General features: G+C 42.9%; 1 protein-coding gene across 1 annotated transcript in view; it reads right to left on the reverse strand.

The window, feature by feature from the left end:
- Window positions 1-1,932: 1,932 nt before the first annotated feature.
- Window positions 1,933-25,171, reverse strand: part of igf2bp1 (insulin-like growth factor 2 mRNA binding protein 1) — a 54,885-nt gene continuing 31,646 nt past the window's right edge. Inside the window, exons 3-15 of the mRNA XM_038267577.1 lie at window positions 17,630-17,678; window positions 13,939-13,990; window positions 13,443-13,506; window positions 10,123-10,413; window positions 9,912-10,046; window positions 9,707-9,829; window positions 8,493-8,628; window positions 7,144-7,266; window positions 6,733-6,849; window positions 6,578-6,652; window positions 6,365-6,496; window positions 5,361-5,474; window positions 1,933-2,250 (exon numbers count right to left, since the gene is read on the reverse strand). Coding sequence (XP_038123505.1) covers window positions 2,095-2,250; window positions 5,361-5,474; window positions 6,365-6,496; window positions 6,578-6,652; window positions 6,733-6,849; window positions 7,144-7,266; window positions 8,493-8,628; window positions 9,707-9,829; window positions 9,912-10,046; window positions 10,123-10,413; window positions 13,443-13,506; window positions 13,939-13,990; window positions 17,630-17,678 — 1,567 coding nt within the window. The 3' untranslated portion in view covers window positions 1,933-2,094. The remainder of the gene's footprint in view (window positions 2,251-5,360; window positions 5,475-6,364; window positions 6,497-6,577; window positions 6,653-6,732; window positions 6,850-7,143; window positions 7,267-8,492; window positions 8,629-9,706; window positions 9,830-9,911; window positions 10,047-10,122; window positions 10,414-13,442; window positions 13,507-13,938; window positions 13,991-17,629; window positions 17,679-25,171) is intronic.

Consider the following 25,171-nt stretch of genomic DNA (forward strand, 5'->3'; position numbering starts at 1 on the left):
CACAGGTAATAAATATTCACATTTGGAGACATCAGAGCTGCCTGCAGTGTGACCAGCTGCTGCGCCCTCTAAAACGCCGACAGTTAGGCTCTGGATGGACAACTGCTCAAAGGATGAAGCTCTGGAACGGCTGAGGGAGAAAACAGCTCCTGTTTGGCGCTTCCTGATGATGTCACAACAATAAGGCACCAGAGGCGGGTCCTTCAGGGTTCAGGCAGGCACACTGACTGATAGCAGAGGCAGGCGGAGGAGACCGCCATTCCTAAGAGTCAACTAGAAGCTCAGAGTGCTGTGTTTGGTCATCCTTGAGCCTGTTAGGACCCGCCTCTAAAGGTAACACTGCTCCCCATTGGCCAGTTCTCCACTTCAGGCAGTGGCTGATCCAATCACGCTTCAGGGAGACGGATGGCGCGTTTTTTTCCCCACCAGCGTTTTATCTCTGTGCTTAGAACAAAACCGCCTCCATGTCGTCCCGAATTCATTCATCCATCCCCCCCACCCCACCCTAAAAATTAACAATACTAAAAAAAAAAAAAAAATCTTAAAAAAATAAAACATATTAAGGACTATTAGCTCTTTTTTTTCTATTTATATAAAACACCAGCAAGCGAAAAAAAAAAAAAAAAAGTTAGGAATACTGAGGTAATTTTACCCTGAGGTAGTTTTTTCTTTATCGTTTCTTCTCTGATCTGTTCTAATCTTGGTAAAGCATCCACGCTCCTGCCACTCATTATCATACACAGGCAGGATCTGGAGGCTCCGCCCACAGGCCTTTGGCAGGAACTGGGAGAGGAGACCAGGAAGCTGCTTCCAATCAAGTCAGGCTTTAACTACTGAGGTGAAGGTGGGAGTTTTGGGATGTTCCATTGATTTGGGGCCTAGTCCCCGTCAGTAGCTGTGGAAACGGCTCTGGTACCAGAGGGGTCTCCGTTTCAGACGGGGGAGCTCGGCTGCCCGCCGCTGGAAGAACGCAAAGATCAGAGGGTCTCAGACGCGCCTCGTCTGTCTGTCTCTGCAGCAAAACGTCCCACCTGCCACTCAGACGTACGTCCAGATGGGGGCCGGACTAACTCACATATCATATATATATAATATATATAAAATATGTCATTGAAGGTGCGGGTCGCTGGCCAGCGAGCACGGCTGCTGCGCCTGTAAACATGCTTCCTTATATCAGCGTGTAGCTGAGCCGCTGCATTAGAACTGCAGGACCAGCTGCGACGGCCGCCTCCTTACTGTCTCTTGCTGTGTCCTTCCACAAGCGAAGCACGGAGGAGGGTGCCAGGTGCCCCCCTCACCCCTCGTTTAACTGTAGGCTACGTTATGCTACACGGGGGGAAAGGGAAATTGAAAGACAACCCCTCCTTTTTTAGTAAAAAATGTGGTCGGACGCAGCATTTACTAACAATAACATGAAGATGATATATTTACAACCTCATATTTTTCTTCAGAGAGTTGTTTAAAGAGCAGTGTTAGCATCTACGGCCCCCCCTCCTTTAGAGAACCAGGCTTAGAGATGCCTGTGGCTCCTCAGCAGCTTCGCTCCCAGCTCTCCCAGCTCCGCCTCACTGCATTCTTATCAATAATAGCTCTGAATAAAACATTTCTATACATATATCTCTATGTTAAAAAACGCCCTTAAAATATAAGACTGACTGCAGATGATTGGAGGTGTGCAGAGGAGGACCGAAGCATGGCCGACCTGCTCAGCGCAGCGGAGACTTTCAGGCAGGTTCCAGGATCCGGTCCACCGGACACTGAAACCTGCCCGAAGCGTGGCGTCCCGCCGCGGCACGCCAGAACCATGCCGCCTCTCCATCCCTCCTTTTCACCACATCATCCACATTCAGCCTCTCCTCTGGCCTGGCACTGGGTCTTTGTTTTCAAGTTTCTTTCAATCTAAATCCTCTTTATATCAATTTCATCTTTTGATTTTTTCCTAATTTTTCCGGCTTTCTCAGTGGCTGTCAGGCGTAGCGCCACCCTTCTCAATATTTCTCCCTGTCTATTGCTGGGTCCGTGTTTTACTCTTCTGAATCCGTTCGTCCGTCCGTCCGTCTGCACACGTCAGTCAGGTGGGGTGGGAAGAGGCCCTCACTTCCTGCGTGGCTGGTGATCCTGATTCAGTCCCGGCGTAGGGCTGCCCATTTCGGTGAAACCCTGGGGGCTGGGGCCGGGGCCTATACCCATCCCACCTTTCTGAGACATTTTGACCTGCGTCAGGATATCACGAATCTTCCTCTGAGCCAGCTGAAGGAGACAAAGAACAGACAAAAAAAAGATTAAAATAAATTGAGGAATCCAGAAAGGTTCAAGGTTATTTTAGGTTATTATCCTTAATTTCGTTAAAATGGTGCTCAAGTGATTAGGGTGGTTAGGGCATTGCGCTTGGATCCCAGACACTCTGAGTTGATGCCCCACTCCCACAGACTGCCACTGTGGCTCCCTGAGCATGACCCTTAAAGGAATAGTACACCCAAAACATGATTAGCCTTCATTTTCTACTCACCCCCATGCTGAACAACACTCTGGAGTACTTTTTTGATATCTCAAATGCATCTGGAGATCTGGGAGGCTTCTTGCTGTCTGCTGACATTCAAATAATGGAGGTCTATGGCGCCCGAGGCAGAAAGGTCCATAAAAGTCCACAAAAAACGTGTCAATATTCCTCCATACTGCTCGTCCAATGTATTCCAAGTGTCCTGAGTGGGTAGCATCCAGAATTTACTCGAAACGAAGTCATTTAGAATGTTTTTAGAGCATAAACAGTAGTTTATAGGATTTCCTCAAAGCGCGTTCACGAGTCTACGGAAGCCGGCAGACCAAACCAGATGAAAGTGCGCATTCAGCGTCTGCTCTGCCAATAATGCAAGCGTAGAACAAGAAATGTGCTGTTTACCTGTGCAAAGAAAGAAACAACGAAAGAAAAATGTCTGAGGACTTCAGTGTTGAGAAAGAGCATGAGTTCTTTGCCGAGCTGAATGCGCACTTTCATCTGGTTTGGTCTGCCGCGGTTTCCGTAGACTCGTTAACGCGCTTTGAGGAAATCCTATACACTACTGTTTATGCTCTAAAAACATCCTAAATGACTTGGTTTCGAGTAAATTATGGACGCTACCCACTCAGGACACTTGGAATACATTGGACGAGCAGTATGGAGGAATATTGACACGTTTTTTGTGGACTTTTATGGACCTTTCTGTCTCGGGCGCCATAGACCTCCATTATTTGAATGTCAGCAGACAGCAAGAAGCCTCCCAGATCTCCAGATGCATTTGAGATATCAAAAAAGTACTCCAGAGTGTTGTTCAGCATGGGGTGAGTAGAAAATGAAGGCTAATCATGTTTTGGGTGTACTATTCCTTTAACCCCACACTGCTCCCCTGGCACCACCAGTAGCAGCCCACTGCTCCCCAAGGGGAGGGGTTAAATGCAGAGTTAATACAACTCCAGTCTGCCGTATCATCACATCATTACATCATACACCTTAGTAGATGAGGAGACATAATCTATGTCTGCTTCTGTCTCCTTGAACCCCAGTGGGCCTCAGCAGATGGCCCCTCACACTGAGCCTGGTTCTGCTGGAGGTTTCTTCCTGTTTCTTCCTGTTCAAAGGGAGTTTTGCTGTTTCCATCTCTCCACTGTCGCTACAAGCATGCTTAGTGTGAGTCGATGCGATCAGCTGGTTTTCCTTAGATGGAAACTTTGATTCAATCTGACTGGATGATCTGGTGAACTGGAAAGTGCCTTGAGACGACATATGTTGTGAATTTGGCGCTATAGAAATAAAGAAAATAGAAAAATTTTATCCATGGTTACAGCCTTATCAAAATATACTTCTTAGATCAACGACGCCGCTTTCATTCCATTCCCAAATCTTTGCCACGTGCAAAATGAAGATTATTTTTTATTCTGAACTGTCCTAATTAGATAAACTACTTGGGAAACACACAGGCAGGTAATATTAGGGTTTAACAGACTCCCATCATCAATAAGGAGAATTCTAACAGATGAGAAACGGATCTCATCTGCCTCTGCAAAGGTAACAAAATCACCTTCTCTCAACGCTCTAAAGCAGAGGTCACGGATTAGCTGATCACGGTCCGGATCCGGATCAACCTGCAGGCTAATCCGGAACCCACCTGATTTAGGACATTTATAAATCACTGCATGTTGTCCGACAACAGTTTCTGATTTCACTTGCGCTGCTTCTCCTGTTAATACGGTAAAGCCCTAGGGAGCGTCCGGCTCCAGGCTGCACGTGATCCAAATGAGCCAATGAGCTGTCAGTCTGGGTTGCTGCTGCTGCTACTTTTAGACACAGCAGGCAAACCTGTGGCAAGCCGGGCGATGGGAAAGAAGGAGAAGACCATGAGAAAAAGAGAGCAGAGAAAGTGTGGACTGCTGGAAGAACTGCGGTGAACTGGTGAAAGAAAAGTGAAATGGCGTGCTCAAAGATGACCCTGCACATTTAGAGGATGTTTGGCTCAACCTGCTGCTGTGAAGCAGGATTCTCCACCATGAACAGAATCAACAATAAATCTGGATCCAGACTCAAAATTTGCTCCTTGATATGTGCTTGAGAATGGCTTAGTCTCCGGTTAAACCCAGGTTTAAAGCCTTGCAGGGCAGCCTAAAGCCCACTGCCAACATTAAGACAGAAAAAAGGAAGAAAATAACAAACCATCAGTTCAGGGGTTTGAGAAAATATGGGAATCAGGAAATTATCTATAAACCAAACTGAAAGATTGTTGTTCTCTACTTCAAAAAAATCTTTAGATTTTAAAATGGAAAGATATTCTGTTTTTTAATATTTTTTTTATTTGAAAATTTAATGTATAACATGGATGCATAAAAAACGGCTTTTTTATTTCAGTGTTAAATTCTGTTTAAAGTAACAGATTATAATTAAAAATGTCTCTGGACCTTTACTGGTTGATTATTTTCTTTATTCTGACCCTGCTGATTTTTAATTGGTTACCGCTGCTCTAAAGCATGAGAACAGCAGAGAGGATCATGGGGGCTCCTCTTCCCTCCATTAAAGACATTTCATCCCAGAGCCGCGTGTCCAGAGCCCGTGACATCATCAATGACCCCTCACCCCCCCACCACGGACTGTTCTCCCTGCTGCCCTCTGGGAAGAGGCTTCACAGCATTCAATGCAGGACCAGCAGGTTCTGCAGCAGCTTCATCAAGTAAGATCAAGATCATTTGGAGTTTTTACATTAAAGACATAAATAAGTTTCATTTTCCTTCAACCTGTGGACTCCTTAGTAACAGCCAATACCAGCATGCCGCTTAGATACAGGGTTAGTCATTAGAGCGTGGAATAAAGGCAAACTAAAGCGTTATCAGCGTACCTGGCTGGCATAGAAATGTCCATTGATCTTGACGATGACCTGATCGTTTTCATCAGGTGTTTGCTCTCTGGGGACGACCACCTCAGCTGCTGTCAGGTTCTGCAGCTCATTCACCTGGAAATAAAATCATTGGTCAATTTAGGAGTGAGCCACTAGCTTAACACTAGAGCTCCCACTGGCCGTCAATTGGACGGATGACTTTTTTCCCCAATGGAACGCATGAGTAGTGATGATGTCATCAACTGAAATGGTTATAGTGTGCGATATAAACTCATTGTGGATATGTAAACCTTAAAACAGGTCTAATATATATTTTTTAAAGGCTGTATTGTTAGCTACTATTATCTGTGGACATAATTTGGATAAAATTAAAAATAAATAAATCTGTTCTATCACACAGGTTTGAAGTTTAAAATTACAATTTTATTTACAGAAATTCATTAGCCCCACGCATTTTCCCCTGACGACCTTTTCACATTTGTGAAAAACATCATATGATGCTTTTTTTTTGTGCAGCGCTGAAAAATGACGTGAAATGAAGGAAATATAGAAACAGGAAAAATCAATTAACATTAGCAACACAAGATTAATGTAAATAAAGTTATTTCCCTTTAAAATCTCAGAACCGTCAGAATGATGGCTGTGGGAGTTCTAGTGTTAACATATCTGAGTCATTGCCTGCCAAAAAAAGTGCCTTCTCCCTGATCCAAAATACTCAGGTTATCCTGAGCTATTTTCTGCATTAGTGCTGCTATAGCATTAGACTGCTGGAGGACATGGGAACGGACGCCGTTTCATCACATCAAGGGAGTTTTTCCTCTCCACTGTCGCTACAAGCATGCTTGGTGTGAGGGATTGCCTTAGAGTAATGAGTCGATGCAATCAGCTGGTTTTCCTTAGATAGAAAACTGAACCAATCGGACTGGATGATCTGGTTGAATTTTCTCTATAAAGGGTCTAAAAATTGGCGCAATAGAAATAAACTGAACCGAATTGCTGCTCACCGTCTTTCCTCCTTTGCCGATGACTCTCCCTGCAGCAGCAGCCGCCATTTTAATGTGAGTCTCCAGCTTGACTTCCTCTTTTGGTCCAAAAAAATTCTCCTCTTTCAGTTTTCCATAGATTCTGCCCTGAGCCTGTGGATCAGAGACGGAGAAAGCAAACGGTTATCGAGCGCAGTCTGCAGGTAAAACAGGGTTATTCTCAACCATCATCACCTTGAACTGAGCCTCTGGGGGTCCCGTCACAATCACCATCCTCATTTTGGAGTCTGGGGTTTCCGCCGGCGCGATCTGGAGAAGGAAACGGGAATACATTTCTGGTCTTTGGGGTTTATATTCTGGTTTGGACCTCATCTTGGTCTTTCACCAACCTTAATGGAGGCTCCAGCGAAGCGGCTCAGCTGTTTGATGTGCTGTCCCTTCTTGCCGATGATGGCCCCCACTGCTTGAGCTGGGATGTAGACATGGACCGTCTCCTGCTCCGGGGCCTGAGCGCACAGAAACATGGCTGCCTGACATTCATATCCACCGGGATCATCTGCCCTGTGTTTAGTCTCACTTTATTAACAATAAACTTCCTTGTTCTGTTTTTTTTTTTAACACTACAGCCCTTATGGAGAAGTGACGTGTTCCATCTCCTGTGAACCAGTTCTTTGAATCTGGATGTGTGGATAAGGATGGAGTCATTTGGGGCAAATTTGGACAGATCAGATCAGATGTAGGTTGAACCAAACTGACAGCATGTCAGTGGATTCTGGACCGTCCAGTGAGGCTTCTCTTACCCCAAAGGAGCCATAGGGGGCTCCTCCCACTGCATTTCCAGGTGGTGGGGGGGGCATGTTGGATGAAGGAGGGAAGAGGCCCAGAGCGCCCAGGTTCAGTCCAGGGATCAGATGAGTTTGTTGCTGTAGAGGAAAATGATTTTGTTGTTAGACGCAGCTTGAATGTGATAAAGCTCCTCATTAATGAGGCTAACGTCAGCCAGTCTGCGGCGGCCGGGGCCGACGTCGGCCCGTCTGCGGCGGCCGGGGCCGACGTCGGCCCGTCTGCGGCGGCCGGGGCCGACGTCGGCCCGTCTGCGGCGGCCGGGGCCGACGTCGGCCCGTCTGCGGCGGCCGGGGCCGACGTCGGCCCGTCTGCGGCGGCCGGGGCCGACGTCGGCCCGTCTGCAGCGGAGAGAACACGAGTCCGTACTTTTGTTCTTTTAAATTGCGGTTTATGTTCTAATAAAGGCTAATGTGCTTCATTTTCTTTTATCATAACAGTAGAACAAAATATACACAAATATAACAACAGAGTCTTGATTCATTTTTTCCACATCGAACATAAAAATAGAGTCAATGCTTTTTTTTATGTAGTTTTTTAATTTATTTATTTATTAGTCAGAATTAATAATCTCAAACATTATAATAATAAGCCCTATGTAGTTACTTTGCTCAGTATTTAGTTATTTTGATTTTTAACTGAGTTCTAACCCAGGTAGGAGAATTAACTAGTAACTATAACTAGTTCCCTTTCTAGGAAACATTTCCAACACTGCTTACACTGGAAAAACGATCTAGAAATAATAATAAAAAAAAAAAAATTAAATTAAGTGTTTTTACCATTAATCTGAGTAGGTAAATGAGAGGATTTGCCAGTGGAATGAGTATTTTTATTCTTAAAATAAGATAATTAAAAAGGCACTTGAAATAAGATAAAGCGGTTGTGTTTTTTATTTTTAAGTGTAAATTGTCTTGTTCTATTGGCAAAATGTCTTTAACTTTGCTGTTTTAATTTGATCTAACGTTTCTGGACTTTTCCTGGGAATCTGTTTATGAGGACAATTAATTCTAATTAAGAGAGAAAAATACAATTGATACTGGAGCCCCTGTAGTAAAATCTAGATATAAGCATAGATTCTAGTGATCCAGTCCGTCCCATAATAAGCGGATTTTACCTCCCATTATGTCTCTCCTTCCTGGATGGTGTTTGGATGCTCGAAATATGAATCTTTGTCTTTTCACAGACATTTTCAGAATATTTCAAGCATCAGGATCTTTATGCTACAATAGTTTGAGACTGAGACCATAAACCTCCATATCCGCTGACGATCTTACAGCAGAGAACGGCGTTGCTGAGCGTTACTTACGTTCATGGCTGCAATGTCGTTCTCGTAGGCCTCTCTGACCTTCTTCATGATCTCCACCTCGGCCTTGCAGCAAGCTTCGATGGAGCCTTTGACAGTGATGGTCCTCTCCGGGTTATACAGGGTCAGGTCCTGGAGGCTGCACACGTCACCACAACAAGCATCGTCATTCAGGTAATCTGAAGATGGCTTCAGCTTGGTGATAGGTTAGTCAGAGCGATGGAACTAGCTTTGGCTCAGCAAACGCACTGAGAACGCGTTGCTGAGGGGAAATCCCAATGAAATACTTTGTAAAATGTGGAGAATCTGATTCTCTGCTTCGGTCGGCTTATGAACACAACCGTCTCTATCTTGATGGGATTTTATGTCTCTGAAGTATTTATGGTTCTGCTGAAAGGCGCATCACTTTGATTTCTAAAAAGCTCCTAGCGCCAAATCTAGAGACTTTTTTCTGCTACTGGAGACTTTGGAGGCAACATCTAAAAGCAGCGAACTCTGCTCTCCAGAGCGAGTAGATTGGTAACCCCGCCTCCTGCTCTCCTCTATCTTGTCTGCTGTCATGATTCATGCAGCTATTATTTCACCCAAATGAAAAATGGAGAACAGATAAGCAGATCATGGCTTGTCTACAGTGAAAAGAAGGACTGGGTTATTTACTTTGGCCTTTTTGAAACACAGGAAGGAGCAATCAGCTAAGTGAGCTTAGTGCTTGGAAAAAATCTTTCATTCCTTTAGAGACAGCATGAAAAGTCAGCTGAGTACAAAACATAGAGAGGAAAACAAGAAGAAAAGGGACAAGAAGAGAGGGACACAACCTAGAACAGATAATGGATGTCTATTCTATTAACATTTATCTATCTGTAGAATGGGTCTGTTTTATGTGTTGTCTTCTCCATTCAGAGGGGCCCCCTGCCTGTCTATGCCCAGGAAATTGCTGCTGAATTGCTGCATCGTCCGACTAAAGCAGACCTGGGCTCTATCTCAGTCTGAGCTATGCTGCCCCCTGCAGGACTTTATTAGCGCTAAACGCCACAACTTCTGAGGCACGATTTTCTGTGACGCGTTGTGTTCAGAGCCACCTGCGGAAAAATGCATGTCACACTTTTCAGGTTTTTTTAGGAGTAAAATCAACCTCATCAAATAAATGCTTTGGTTTTAACGTGACTGAGGGGTGTGAATACTTTATGATGCTGCAGTGGTCGTGGTGCGCCGCTTACGGTGAGATGGTTATCTTAGTATCCGTGTCCTGCTCCACTTTTTTCAGGTTGCGTCCTTCCTTCCCGATAAGCCGGCCGACAAAGTTGTTGTGGGCGAGAACCTTCAGAGGGACCTCATCCGCCCTAAAACAAAGCTAGCTGTCATCAAACCCCGCCTCAGTCGGGCTCCATGTTCTGCTGCTTTAGCTCTGGCTCTCAAACCTACGTCTTGGTGTCTTTGGCCTCCTGGTGCATGATCTCCAGGATCATGCGGCAGGCGGCTGAGCAGCCTTCCGGCGTGGAGTGGATGCTGATGGGCTTCTCAGCGGCCCCGGCGTTCTCCTTACGGTGGACGTCAATCCTGCAGGGAAACAGATTGGCGTCAGGCTGCGGGTTGATGTCGCTAAGCCCGCTTTCAAAGCGTCATGGTCACCCACTTGCTCTGCGTCTGCTTGGTGATGTTGCGGATGGTGGCTCCCTCCTTGCCGATGATGGCTCCAACGTACTGGGTGGGCACCAGCAGCCTGAGGGGGATGTCGGCGTGCGGAGGTTTGGGTGGCATTCCCGAGTTCGGGGAGCCGCCGCGGAGTCCGCCGCGGGGCCCGTAGCCGGGGCGACGGCCGTTCTCGGTCCCCCGCTGTCCGTCCATGTCGGAGGTCTCGTCGGGGATGTAGGAGACGCGCAGGGCGTTGCTCTCCAGCTGATATCCGTTCAGCTTCTGGATGGCTCTGATGGCAGCAAACGGAACAACAGGAGGATGATTAAAGAGACGCAGCGCCACGTTCCGCGTACGGGGAGACATTACTGCCAGGATTACGCAGAACAAAGAAAGAGGAAAGTTTGGATTAAAAAATAAAGGGAGATTCATTGATATGAAAAAGTTCAACCACTATTTTATATTTGTTTAGATTTTTGTTCACCAGATTTTCAAATCTGCAGTTAGCTGAGAAATAAATATGTAAAAAACTTTTAAAGAAAAATAAGATCTGTTAAATAATCGGATATTTTATTGATGGGTTTTTTGTGCGGCTGCAGAAGCTGAGCTCTCAGTTGTTAATGATTTGTAGAACAAACTTCTCCTGTCAGAGTCTGGCCTTGAGGTCCCGGTCACACCTTGCTAATTTAGCAGCATCTGCCCGACGTCCCAGAATCTTCTAAAACGCTGACATACGCTGAACTTTCTATGTAGTCTTTCAATTTTGGGCCTAAACATACAGTACAGACCTTCTCATTTAAAGAGTTCTCTTTATTTTCATGACTATGAAAACTGAAGGCATCAAAACTGTGAATTAATACGTGTTGAATTATATACTTAACAAAAAAGTGTGAAACAACTGAAACTATGTCTTATATTCTAGGTTTTTCAAAGCAGCTCTGATCACTGCTTCGCTCACTCTTGGCGTTCTCTTGATGAGCTTCCGGAGGCCGTCACCTGAAATGGTTTTCCCTTCACAGGTGTTGTCTGTCAGGTTTAATAAGTGGGATTACTGGCCTTATAAATGGGGTCGGGAGCAGTGTAAATTTTGTCAACCAGGACGATGACGAAAATATTTCGTCATCGTCCCTTTTTCCCGTGACGATGACGAGATGATAACACAAAAAAAGTTTTTCCAGAAAATAAAAAATTATTTTCGTCAACGAGACTAAGACAAAATTTATGATCTATTGACGAATGGACATTAATATAAGTGTTTCTAGAGCTTCTTAGAAGATTACACGTTGTTGCACCGTTTGTCCCTAAACGACACCTGTCCCACAGCGCCTCGCAGTACTCAGTCAGTACCAGCAGAGGGCCTGTATCTGTCTGTCTATCTGTCATAGAAGAAAGATGTTCTACTGATACTCTGGATATTAATCATTTAAATTTCTTCCTCCCAACTAGATTCCTGACACAGTGACACCACAGTCAGATCAGAGGTTGGGGAAGGAAGGGATTCTGTTGCAGAGATGTTGGGAGCCCCCCCACCGTACAAACCTGACGCCAAAGAGCAGAAAGCCCTGGAGAACTCAATGGCAAAGTGGATTGAGCGTTCTGGCCTGCCTACAAGGACCATTGAGGATGAAGACTTTGTGGATATGATGAAACAAGCCGACAAAAGGTTCAATGTGTGCAGTGGATATATCTTAAAAAGAGAATCAGTGTGTGAAGTTCTATTCTGCTCAGTGTTATATAAATAAAATAGAGAAAAAGAGAAGCTGTGTGTGAAGAATTTTTATTCTGTACAGTGTGATATATATGTGTAAAAAGAAATAAAAAAAAGCAGTGTGTGGAGAAGTTTTATTATTTACAGTGTTGACTAAAATGACTAAAATCTGTCTAAGACTAAAATAGATTCTTGTCATTTAGACTAAGATCAAGACTAAATCGGGAAGGCAATGACTAAATATGACCAATACTAAGATTTATTTTTGTGACTAAGACTAAATTAAAAAACGCTGACAAAATTAACACTGGTAGGGAGCATCAGTTGTGTTTAGCAGAAGTCAGGTCGTTAAACAGCTCATAGTCCTGCTGAATAGACTGCTAGAATTTGGATTATGGCCAGAAAAAGAAAAACGAGCGGCCATCATTACTTAACTTTAGCCCTAGCAAGTCTCTTCTGCTTGTTGTCCAGAAAGGATAGATGACATGACATCATCCTATCAGAGCGAATCAGTGCAGACCTGTAGGCCCAGTTAGCTGGTCTGTTGAAGGCGTTTATGGATGATTGACACAGTTAACCTGTCAGGTAGAAACATTTTCCTTTTTGCTGCTTTTTCTATTAAAACTTTCAGCAAAACCACCAGTTTTCTATGTGCAGCCGACATTTAAAAGAAGTCCGCTCATATTCAGAATTCAAACTTCTGAAAGTACTTTAAATATGAAAATATTACATATTGTTCAATAAATCAGTGTTTTTAAATCAGAGTCATTTTCATGTGAATGTGCTTTACTGGAGGCATCCATGTTTGTCAAAGAACACTACTGCCACCTACTGGTTAGTGACGTCACGGTGCGGTATCGGCTGTTGATCAAGTCCCAGTGCTGTATCTGGTGTTTGTCACAACGCGCTATTATCCAAGTCATCTTGAAAACATTCTTCTTCCAAATGTTGGCTACATATTACGGGTTTTTTCTCTGGCCAGAAGTTCGATGGCAAATCCTCCCTCTTCAAGTTGACGATCCAACGACCAACCCGTCCGTGGAGGATCAGGAATCAGAAAGGTGGAATAACTCTTTTTTTCCACTTTTACCTGATTTTATCTCCATTAAATTAGAAAAACTAAAACCTTTCAAGTTTAATTATTTTAAGTTTGATTGTTTACTGTGTATCTAACTGGACTGTCTCTAATAATCTAATAATTCATTGATTATCCTTTCCGACTGGACTTTTCCTTTAAACAACCAATAAAATATTTTTTAAGCCCTATTTAATCTCAAAAAAAGGAAAAGGCCTAAATGGGCAGAAATCTGCCCAATCTGGAACCACGGCTCCTCCGCCTTAAGCTCTGATCACCTTCATCAAGGCAGCTCTGATTCCTCATTAAGCAGAAGGAATTAAAGCGCTTCCTGAAACGGCCACTAGATGGCAGTCACACACCGCAGGAGGCGCCCATGCAGAGCAGTTTTCATTGAGGCCTTTTTATCCCTCAGTAAACAGCAGCCTGGTGATTCCAGACTCATCCTGCTGTAGATCCAAACATGCTGTTGGGTTTACCTTCATCATCTTCATCATCATCACAGAAAGAACAGAGTGCGAGGATCAGAATAACTCACTGTCTGGCGTGCTCCCGGGAAGCGTATGTGACGTTAACCACCGCAGTCTCGCTCTCTGTATTCACTAAAACAAAAGCAACAAAGCGAGTTAGACAGAAGCTCCAGAGCTACCGGCTACATCCGGACGATCAAACGGAGGAATAACTAAAAACCAGGATTAAGGTTTTCTTTAATCCCAGCAGGTCAAACCAGACTCTGTTACTGCCTGGTTTTATCGGCCTGTTTCTCTACAGCTGCTGGACTTTAAAGAAACCTAAACAATCAAACTGATCAGAGTTGATCTATTAAACCAAATATAGATAAAAGCACGTCAGAAAATAGATCCGCCAGACACCAGGCCTTCATTTAAACCCACAGAAGAAACGACTCATCAGATTTTTTAAGAATTTTCCTAATTAGTGAGTCATCAGAAAAACAGCCACAGCTCTGAGAGACCTTCTAGATCTATAGTAGATAGAGTAGAACTAGAGATGTTAGATGCAGAAGAGAGACTGACCTTGTTCACAGTTTTCTACGGTCCCACACTGAGCCAGCAGTCCGTCCAGCACCTGGAAGCACACGGAGGCAGGAAGTGATCAGGTCAAACGTTTCAGCCTTTTCCTTCCGAACGTCACTGACTGATCATTTAAAAACGATTCATCAAGCAGCTCTATTACCAAACATCTATTTCCTGTCAGGATCCAACCTTTAGTTGTTTATTAAAGGTAAAAAAAACTGAATATACGGAACTGAAGCATCAACAGTTGGACTGGAAGTGAGAGAAACTTAAGGCTGAGCAACAACTTTGATGTTTTCCTGAAACAAATAAAAATCTAGAGTTATTCTCAGATCTGGAGCCATAATAGGATTCAAAATACTAGAACTTCATGCATCGGCCGAGTAGCGCAAATATTTTGCCATTGTTGTTTTGTTTTTTATTGCTAAACAAACAACCAATCAGTTTAGGGCTGCAATTAACGGTTATTCTGTAAATCGATTAATCTGTCGATCATTTTTTCGATTAAAATCTGACAGCAAACGATTCCTTAAAGATTTTTTACAGATTTAAACACGTGAAACTAAATAACTTCTACTTTAGGTGTTCTGGATAGAGCATACTGATGGATAAAAAATGTTTTTTGCATCTTAAATGCAAAATCTTTATATATTTTTGTAAAATTTTGGTATAATTCCTGCTGAAAGTTGGTCGCTCTGTCAGCTAAAGGCAAGTTTTACAGTCTCTCTACTCAAGTTAACGATTCATCAATTATTAAATTAGTTAAAGATTATTTCAATAATTGATTAATAACCATTAATCTTTTTGTTTTAGTCCTAAATCAGATAATATTTCAAGTTAACAAGTAAATTTCTCCAGTTAGTAAAGGCAACTGGAAAGAAAATCTAAGAAATGTGAAACAATTTATTTTTGTTTGTCTTTTCAGCAATAAGGAAAAGTCTAAACCTTGTTTTATTTTCCTTTTCTCATAACCGCCCACTTTAAGTCGGTTCTGTCAGAAAAAAAATAAATATAAAATTAAATAGATGTTTGTTTTCCTGTTTATAATTTTAAAAAATCGGAACACAAAAACATGACTAAAAAAAAAAAAGATTAAACTTTTTTATAGAAGGAGTTTAATTTTGCTCTCTTTTTTAAATTAAAATAAAAATCCTTACACTCATTTATTCGATTGTTTCTTTTATTTAGTCTTTTTTAAACACCATTTAAAGGCCGCAAATAATTCCTCCAAGGGCCATAAAATGGCCGCCAGGCCGCGCTTTGGCGTTAGAAGATGGTTTAATCTGGAATCGTCCAAAAAACCTGAAAATAGAAATAATGAATCTCTGAGAAGAAAAAGTGATTTTAGTGGAAGATGTGCCTCCAAGAAGGAACGGAATAATGTTTCTAATCTTCTAAATACTAAAGTCTGACCACAGAGAAATGATCCGAACTTTTTAATTACATTAAGAATAATTCACCATTATGTGATTTTTTTTTTCTGTTTTGTTTTTTGTGAAATTAAACAACATTTTTGCTAAACTTTAGGTTAAAGTTCAAAGGGATTATTTTTGCTGTTTGGTATTTTTAACAGTTCAACACATTTATTAATTAAACATGTTGAGATGAAGCGGTTTCCAAAGCAACGAAAATCAGGCTGAAAAAAGCAACACCATCATCATCATCTTCATCCTCCTCCTCTTCCTCACCGGTGGGAACTAACAGTTACATTTACTTAGTTACAGTTACTTCAAAAACTCTGACTAAACTCTACTTTAGGAGAAATTGTTATTCTGCCATAATTCCTAATAAACATGATTAGTTTTCATCGAAACTTTAATGAATAAAGTTTGTTTTGAATGAAGCTCCAGATAAAGACGCAGCGTTAATGTTTAGAGCAGATTTTGTAAATGGAAATTTGAAAATAGGTTTAGTTAAATTAAACTTTAAGAGAGAGAAAAAAAATGCAGTCTAGAAATGAAATTTTGAAAAAAATTTCAATGAAAAAAAAAAAAAGTTTTGAGAGTAACTGTGCTGTTTGATCAGATTTTATTTAAAAACACTTTTTATTCCTCAAATATTTTTGCATTTTTCATAAAAAAAAAATAATTGATTTTATACATTAACTTTATATAAATAGTGGGGTGTTTTTTTTGTTTGTTTTTTTTTTTTTTTACAGATTTTATATTTTTGAATTTTCCCACCTTGCGTTCTGGAAAAACAAGGTGAAAAATAAGGTTATTCATAAAACTTCATCTAAATAACCGAAATACAAACACACCCGTAAAAAAAGTATTAAAATCTTCTAAAACTTTTTTTTAAAGATTTTAAAATCTGAAAAAAAGGAGGAAAAAATAAAAGTTAAGTTACTCTCAAAACCTTTCCCAAAGTTATATTTGCAAATTTCTTTTTTTTTTTTTTTTTTTATGTTCTTTAATTTCAACAATAATGGAACAAAGTGTACTCCATACGGCATCATAAAACTTCCATGATATTTGGAGATCCAACTTTAATAAGAATTAAATATCAGAACTGGAGGAAATGGTTTTATAAAAGTTTTATGTTTAGAAGAAAAGTTTTTCTTCTGCCTTAAAAAAATGTTGTTGAATTAAATTATTTGTTTGCTTGTTTGAATCATTTTATAATAATCCTAAAAAAAATAACCTTTTTTTATTACCAACTCTTTATTACATCGCTTTTAAAGTCAGACGTTTCTTTTTTACCAAATAATGTTTTACTCCTAGTTAGGTATTATTTTTGGGACTCATCCCTTATCTGACCATACTGTAAAAAAGAAAATAGATAATAGCGAGAAAAATAGCTTTTAACTTAAGAATATATAGAAAAAAAGAAAGAAAAAAGCCGACATTGCTGATTAGTACAAAAAGATTTGCTGAGTCACAAACAGAAAGGTAAGTTTAGAGTTGTAAAAGAAAAGGATGCAGAACTTTCTATATGGGACATTTTCATCACTCGTACTTCAATAAGTAATATATTTTATTTATACCTTTAATATAGTTGATGAAAAACGGGAGAAAAAACAACCGTGTTCAGCTGAAGCTTTAAACTTTAAACTTCCTTAAATAAACTAACAGATCAATGATTTAACCGATTAGCCTGAGTAGCAGAGACAGCTAACTGATAAACAAAGGTTAAAGGTGACTGTGGCAGACATCTTAGCTCTGATTCACAGAATTCCCAAACATCCTGAAGCTACCAGAGGAACGGCGTAGAAAATAAACTCACCTCAGCTATCATATCCAACCTCACAATAACATTCATTCATTCGTTCATTCAGAAAATGAACAGAAGTTTCCTGGCCTCCAGAGGAGCATCTCTGCTGTTTAGATCAGCCGGTGTTCTGGCAGATGATTATACCCATTCTTAGTAGCAGTTATAGTACAAAAAGTTTAGTTTTGTACAAAAAATACACTAAACTACTTTGACAGGCAAGTATTCCTTTAGTCTAGTACAAAAAAAAACGATTTAATTACTTGCTTCTTGGTGTTTTTTGAGGCGTATGGAGATTTCACCTTAAATAGTTTTTCTTTGGTACATGACTATAGAGATATACGCCCGTTGACGTAGTTTAAAGTCTATTTTTCATATGAAACTAAAGGGATAAATGCAAATGTGACTCTGCTGACGGCGTATGCTGATCTGACAGAACAGCGGCTCTCTGAACATGACCAGAACGGAAACAGGACCTTACCTCCCACTGCAGGTGGGGGGGGATGTTCCTGATCTGCAGTTTTCTGGTCCTGTGGGGAAAAAAAAAAAAGGACAGAAATCAGAAACTTTATCGTCTACTAACTTGCTGACGGAGCGCTTATTTAAATGTAGGTTTTCAGCTTATCGCCGGCCCATTCTTACGCGGTTGCCATGGTTTCAGCCCATGTTGTAAGCCATGTGTCAGCAGGAGGTAATGGTAGGGGGTCAGAGGAGGTCTTTGATGGTGACTATGGTCTCTGAAGACATGATGGGGGCCCTGATAAGACCACCTTTACATGTATGTGGTTTAAACACGTAGAGCTTTGATGTAGAAGCTGCTCGTACCTTTGACTCCGTATTTTCTCACCCAGGTTTGGTGGCGAAGGCGCTGATTGAAGCTCCAGCTATGAATACTGAAGCCGCCTGGTATTTTAAAACCACAGAGAATTCCTCCATGGAAACGCCTCCTGAGAGTTTGGATGGCTTTCATTATGGGAGCAGTTTGTGGGGGCGGGGCATTAAAACCTATGGATGCCCGGCTGGGTGTAGACTGACTGTTAATGAAGGTTATAGGAGGTCAGGATGGAGCATGTGCTTGATTTAGATCTGTATAATCATAGTGCCATTTCACCAGGCTGTTTCCCTACAGCGCTTCACCAGACTGTTTCCCTACAGCGCTTCACCAGACTGTTTCCCTACAGCGCTTCACCAGACTGTTTCCCTACAGCGCTTCACCAGGCTGTTTCCCTACAGCGCTTCACCAGGCTGTTTCCCTACAGCGCTTCACCAGGCTGTTTCCCTACAGCGCTTCACCAGACTGTTTCCCTACAGCGCTTCACCAGGCTGTTTCCCTACAGCGCTTCACCAGGCTGTTTCCCTACAGCGCTTCACCAGGCTGTTTCCCTACAGCGCTTCACCAGGACATTTCACCACAGCGCTTCACCAGGCTGTTTATCTACGCTGTTTCACCAGGACATTTCACCATAGCACTTCACCAGCCTGTTTCCCTACAGCGCTTCACCAGGACATTTCACCACAGCGCTTCACCAGGCTGTTTCCCTACGCCGTTTCACCAGGACATTTCACCACAGCGCTTCACCAGGCTGTTTCCCTACGCCGTTTCACCAGGACATTTCACCATAGCGCTTCACCAGGCTGTTTCCCTACAGCGTATCACCAGGACATTTCATCACAGGGCTTCACCAGGCTGTTTCCCTACAGCGTTTCACCAGGACATTTCACCACAGCGCTTCACCAGGCTGTTTCCCTACGCCGTTTCACCAGGACATTTCACCATAGCACTTCACCAGCCTGTTTCCCTACGCCGTTTCACCAGGACATTTCACCATAGCGCTTCACCAGGCTGTTTCCCTACAGCGTTTCACCAGGACATTTCACCATAGCACTTCCCAAGCCTGTTTCCCTACGCCGTTTCACCAGGACATTTCACCATAGCACTTCACCAGGCTGTTTCCCTACAGCGCTTCACCAGGACATTTCACCACAGCGCTTGACCAGGCTGTTTCCCTACGCCGTTTCACCAGGACATTTCACCACAGCACTTCACCAGGCTGTTTATCTACGCTGTTTCACCAGGACATTTCACCACAGCGCTTCACCAGGCTGTTTATCTACGCTGTTTCACCAGGACAATTCACCATAGCGCTTCACCAGGCTGTTTCCCTACAGCGTATCACCAGGACATTTCATCACAGCGCTTCACCAGGCTGTTTCCCTACAGCGTTTCACCAGGACATTTCACCACAGCGCTTCACCAGGCTGTTTCCCTACAGCGTTTCACCAGGACATTTCATCCCAGTGATTCACCAGGCTGTTTCCCTACAGCGTTTCACCAGGACATTTCACCATAGCACTTCACAAGCCTGTTTCCCTACGCCGTTTCACCAGGACATTTCACCATAGCACTTCACCAGCCTGTTTCCCTACGCCGTTTCACCAGGACATTTCACCATAGCGCTTCACCAGGCTGTTTCCCTACAGCGTTTCACCAGGACATTTCACCACAGCGCTTTACCAGGCTGTTTCCCTACACCGTTTCACCAGGACATTTCACCATAGCGCTTCACCAGGCTGTTTCACCAGGACATTTCACCATAGTGCTTCACCAGGCTGTTTCACCAGGACATTTCACCATAGCGCTTCACTAGAACATTTCACCATAGCACTTCACCAGCCTGTTTCCCTACAGCGCTTCACCAGGACATTTCACCACAGCACTTCACCAGCCTGTTTCCCTACGCCGTTTCACCAGGACATTTCACCATAGCGCTTCACCAGGCTGTTTCCCTACAGCGTTTCACCAGGACATTTCACCACAGCGCTTCACCAGGCTGTTTCCCTACACCGTTTCACCAGGACATTTCACCACAGCGCTTCACCAGGCTGTTTCCCTACGCCGTTTCACCAGGACATTTCACCATAGCGCTTCACCAGCCTGTTTCCCTACGCCGTTTCACCAGGACATTTCACCATAGCGCTTCACCAGGCTGTTTCCCTACAGCGTTTCACCAGGACATTTCACCATAGCACTTCCCAAGCCTGTTTCCCTACGCCGTTTCACCAGGACATTTCACCATAGCACTTCACCAGGCTGTTTCCCTACAGCGCTTCACCAGGACATTTCACCACAGCGCTTGACCAGGCTGTTTCCCTACGCCGTTTCACCAGGACATTTCACCACAGCACTTCACCAGGCTGTTTATCTACGCTGTTTCACCAGGACATTTCACCACAGCGCTTCACCAGGCTGTTTATCTACGCTGTTTCACCAGGACAATTCACCATAGCGCTTCACCAGGCTGTTTCCCTACAGCGTTTCACCAGGACATTTCACCACAGCGCTTCACCAGGCTGTTTCCCTACAGCGTTTCACCAGGACATTTCACCACAGCGCTTCACCAGGCTGTTTCCCTACGCTGTTTCACCAGGACATTTCACCATAGCACTTCACCAGCCTGTTTCCCTACACCGTTTCACCAGGACATTTCACCATAGCGCTTCACCAGGCTATTTCCCTACAGCGTATCACCAGGACATTTCATCACAGCGCTTCACCAGGCTGTTTCCCTACAGCGTTTCACCAGGACATTTCACCACAGCGCTTCACCAGGCTGTTTCCCTACAGCGTTTCACCAGGACATTTCATCCCAGTGATTCACCAGGCTGTTTCCCTACAGCGTTTCACCAGGACATTTCACCATAGCGCTTCACCAGGCTGTTTCCCTACAGCGTTTCACCAGGACATTTCACCACAGCGCTTTACCAGGCTGTTTCCCTACACCGTTTCACCAGGACATTTCACCATAGCGCTTCACCAGGCTGTTTCACCAGGACATTTCACCATAGTGCTTCACCAGGCTGTTTCACCAGGACATTTCACCATAGCGCTTCACCAGGCTGTTTCCCTACATCGTTTCACCAGGACATTTCACCACAGCATTTCACCATACCGTCTCACCAGCCTATTTCACTAGGCCGTTTCCCCATAGCGTCCCACCAGCCTGTTTCACTCTGCCGTTTATCCATAGCGTCTAACCAGGCCGCTTCACCATCCCATTACGCTATGCCATTTCACCAAGCTGCTACCTTACGGTGTTTCACCAAGCTGTTTCACAGGTCCATTTCTCAACACTCCACCCAGAAATGTTGGTTTCGTGCTGAAAATATCCCTGATATAAACTGCAGACTCAGAGCCACGTTCTACAGATTGAGTGTGAGATCTGAAAAGGTGTTATCTAGACGACACACAGGCCAAGGCCTTGAAAACTGATCTTTAATGATCAAGCCAAGTCTCTTGTTAGATTAATAAATGGATCAGCACCATTTTCAGAAGGGTCAAGCCTGTGACTGTCCGTAAAACAGAGATGGTTTAAGATACAAGTCAGGGATGAGATACGGCCTCTGAATAACGTGTAAACGTTGTAGGATATCCAGACCGACTCAACTTTAAGAATAGAACAAGGTGGCTTCACAGACCGCTGAGGATGGATTGTCATTTCCAAAAATCCTGTTTCTATTAAAAATTTCATGTGAATTTTGAGCAAATTTTCAAAATTTATAATAAAAAAAAAAGGAAAAGTGAAATTAAATGTTTTCAGGAAGGAGAGGTAGCAAGCTAACGTGGACCACAGACAGATAATGGAGAAACATTTTTATCAAGTTGTGCAATCAGGGAAGTTTTATTTGCTTTAGCGATGGTGCTACGTCGACATCCAGAGACGTAGGGAGAGAAGTGTGACTGATGCTTACATTCAGGAACCAAGAGAGCAAACAGCTGATCAGTTAAATGTTCACTACATCAGAACATTTGACAAATGTTTCGATCTCCTCTTATCCACATTTAGGATTTTTTTAGCCAAAAAATACCTGAAACGAAGCAAAACTTTTTGAAATTTGTCAAGTTGATTCAGATTTTGCAGTTTCCATTAAGCTTGATGGAAACTCGTCTACTGACAGTTTAAGGTGTTACAAGGAGAGACGTTATGTGGAGGTTACCTCAAAACCCAACTCCGCATCTAAACTCTGCCTCTAAACAGAGACTTTATTTTAATTCTGTTTACACAGAGTATATGTACAAAATGATATTTAAACAGAGATTTTCTGAGAGTTGTGATGCCTTCCGGAGGATAGTGGCACCAAACGGAGCAACATCAACACCTGAGGGGCCACAAAGCCAGATATGTTATCAAATGGGATCACAGTGGCAGCAGCTGCAGGATAGTTACCCTATCCAGGATTCCCAAACCTTAACATCGAATTCAAGCACCAAGTGTATTAAATTCAAGGATCATTGTCCTACTGCTATGACTGAATGTGTGCTGGGTGGATGGATTTGAGACGATGGTGGAGTCAATGGAATAAAACTTAACTTAAAAGTGGTTACATCAGCATCAGTGAAATCAGCTGCATAGTCCTTGAAACAAATGTTAAATGGTTAATTTTTCTCAAAGCCTCATAACCTTAAATGCTCATTAGGACATATAGTGGTGAATAAATATGTTACAGGAAACAATGGTATGAGAAATGCTTATGTAAACACATTAATAGATTAATTATAACAGCCTTCTTATGCGGGGTAGTCTAAGTGAAACGTATCGAGACAAATCAAAGGTGTAACAGAATAAAGTGCTTTTGTAACTGGGTCTGATTAAGACATTTACATTATTCGGGAAAAAAATGCAGTTTCAGAAAAAACAGACGTCAAAACCACCAAGAGTCCAACAAAAACACATAATTTTGCTCGGCCAGACGTGCATCCTGAAATATGCACTACCCTGGTGTAGTACGCTCCGGATGACTGGCCTGCTGATTGACCAACAAAACAGCAAGAAGGTCGGACGCAGCGACGCGTGTGGTGTTAAAGGCTGGTTATCCTCCTGCAGCAGTGTGTCGCAGGTATGACGCAGATATTATTGATTTATGCCCAATATTGAAGCACCACAACGCCAGAGCGCCAATCAGGAACTAGCTGTGGGTCTAGATGCGGCCGAGGCGATGAGGAAGTGGGGGCAAGTTTGTGTGACAACGGAGGGACATGAGGGCCAAAAAGAGCGGAGATCCAGGTGGACAAATGGTCCCAGCGTTCTCACGCACCTCGCTCTTCTAGCTGCTCCATCTTCAGTCGTTTTCCACAATGCCGGTCATCCAAACAAAACAAGCCGGTAAGGAACCAAACAGGAAATGGGCATAGAGCAGAGCGGATGTAGATTTGACCAATCAGAGGCCTCCTGTCTGCGGTCACCTACAATTTTGGAGAGGTGCAGCAGAGTGTCTGCGGAAGGGGGCGGGGCATATCTGCGTTCACTGCGACACAAATGCAGACGACCTGGTTTCTGAGTATAAACCAGCCTTTAGGCACCCGTTAAGTACGCAATACATTCAACAACTTCCAAGGATTTCAAGGACCCATGGTAACCTGCTAATCGCTTTGCAGTTAGAAAATGTTTTAATGTCCAACAGAAGAAGAATTCAGGTCTAACAGCGGGAAACCTAAAAAGGGACTACTGCACAAGCTAGACCCCAGAAGCTCCAAGAGGGGACTTAAACGTGTTAACATGATTGTAACGTAGAAATAACATGGGTTTTTTTTTTTTTGTCGCTCATTAAAAAGCAAGAAAAGATGAGCAGAGTGAAGACATGATATTCCACATGTGTCTGAAGGCCAGATCAGCTTCAGCTTCACAGGAGACAAAGAACCAGAGATGAAAAGCAGAAGACAGAGGAGGCTTAGAAAATGAATAGAACCGTCCTCAGAGGGGATATGAGGCGAGAAAAAACTCCACAGAAAAGCCTTTACTTTGAGGAGGAGTTAAAGGTCGAAGGTCAGAGCTCTTCAGACAGCGGGTGGGGAGTGAGAGTGGGGGGTTGACCATCGGCTCAGTTTAAGGTTATCCAGGGTTTGAAGTTTCAATGGAAAACGCTTCATTTCTTTAATAGTGATGATGATTGGGATTCACAGAAAGAAAAATCAAATATTGGAACAAAACGATCAACACAAAACAGTTTAAAATGTAGGTAACGGCTTCAAAAGCAGCAGAGCAGCTTTAGAGGGTCGGAATCATGTAAAATAACAAGTCCTAATGGGCCCGTCCCAGGAAAACAAGTCATCCCCATCTTATTTACACTACCGTTCAAAAGTTTGGGGTCACATTGAAATGTCCTAATTTTTGAAGGAAAATCACTGTACTTTTCAATGAAGATAACTTTAAGCTAGTCTTAACTTTCAAAGAAATACACTCTATATATTGCTAATGTGGTAAATTACTATTCTAGCTGCAGATATCTGGTTTTTGGTGCAATATCTACATAGGTGTATAGAGGCCCATTTCCAGCAACTATCCCTCCAGTGTTCTAATGGTACAATGTGTTTGCTCATTGGCTCAGAAGGCTAATTGATGATTAGAAAACCCTTGAGCAATCATGTTCACACATCTGACAACAGTTTAGCTCGTTACAGAAGCTACAAAACTGACCTTCCTTTGAGCAGATTGAGTTTCTGGAGCATCACATTTTTTGGGTCAATTAAATGCTCAAAACGGCCAGAAAAAGAGAACTTTCATCTGAAACTCGACAGTCTATTCTTGTTCTTAGAAATGAAGGCTATTCCATGGGAGAAATTGCTAAGAAATTGAAGATTTCCTACAACGGTGTGTACTACTCCCTTCAGAGGACAGCACAAACAGGCTCTAACCACAGTAGAAAAAGAAGTGGGAGGCCGCGTTGCACAACTGACCAAGAAGATAAGTACATTAGAGTCTCTAGTTTGAGAAACAGACGCCTCACAGGTCGCCAACTGGCATCTTCATTAAATAGTAACAGCAAAACACCAGTGTCAACATCTACAGTGAAGAGGCGGCTGCAGGATTCTGGGCTTCAGGGCAGAGGGGCAAAGAAAAAGCCATATCTGAGACTGGCCAATAAAAGAAAAAGATTAAGATGGGCAAAAAAACACAGATATTAGACAGAGGAAGACTGGAAAAAAGTGCTGTGGACGGATGAATCCAAGTTTGAGGTGTTTGGATTA

Source organism: Cyprinodon tularosa, unplaced genomic scaffold (assembly GCF_016077235.1).
Source record: "Cyprinodon tularosa strain WSP-4 unplaced genomic scaffold, ASM1607723v1 ctg678, whole genome shotgun sequence".
Taxonomy (NCBI): domain Eukaryota; kingdom Metazoa; phylum Chordata; class Actinopteri; order Cyprinodontiformes; family Cyprinodontidae; genus Cyprinodon; species Cyprinodon tularosa.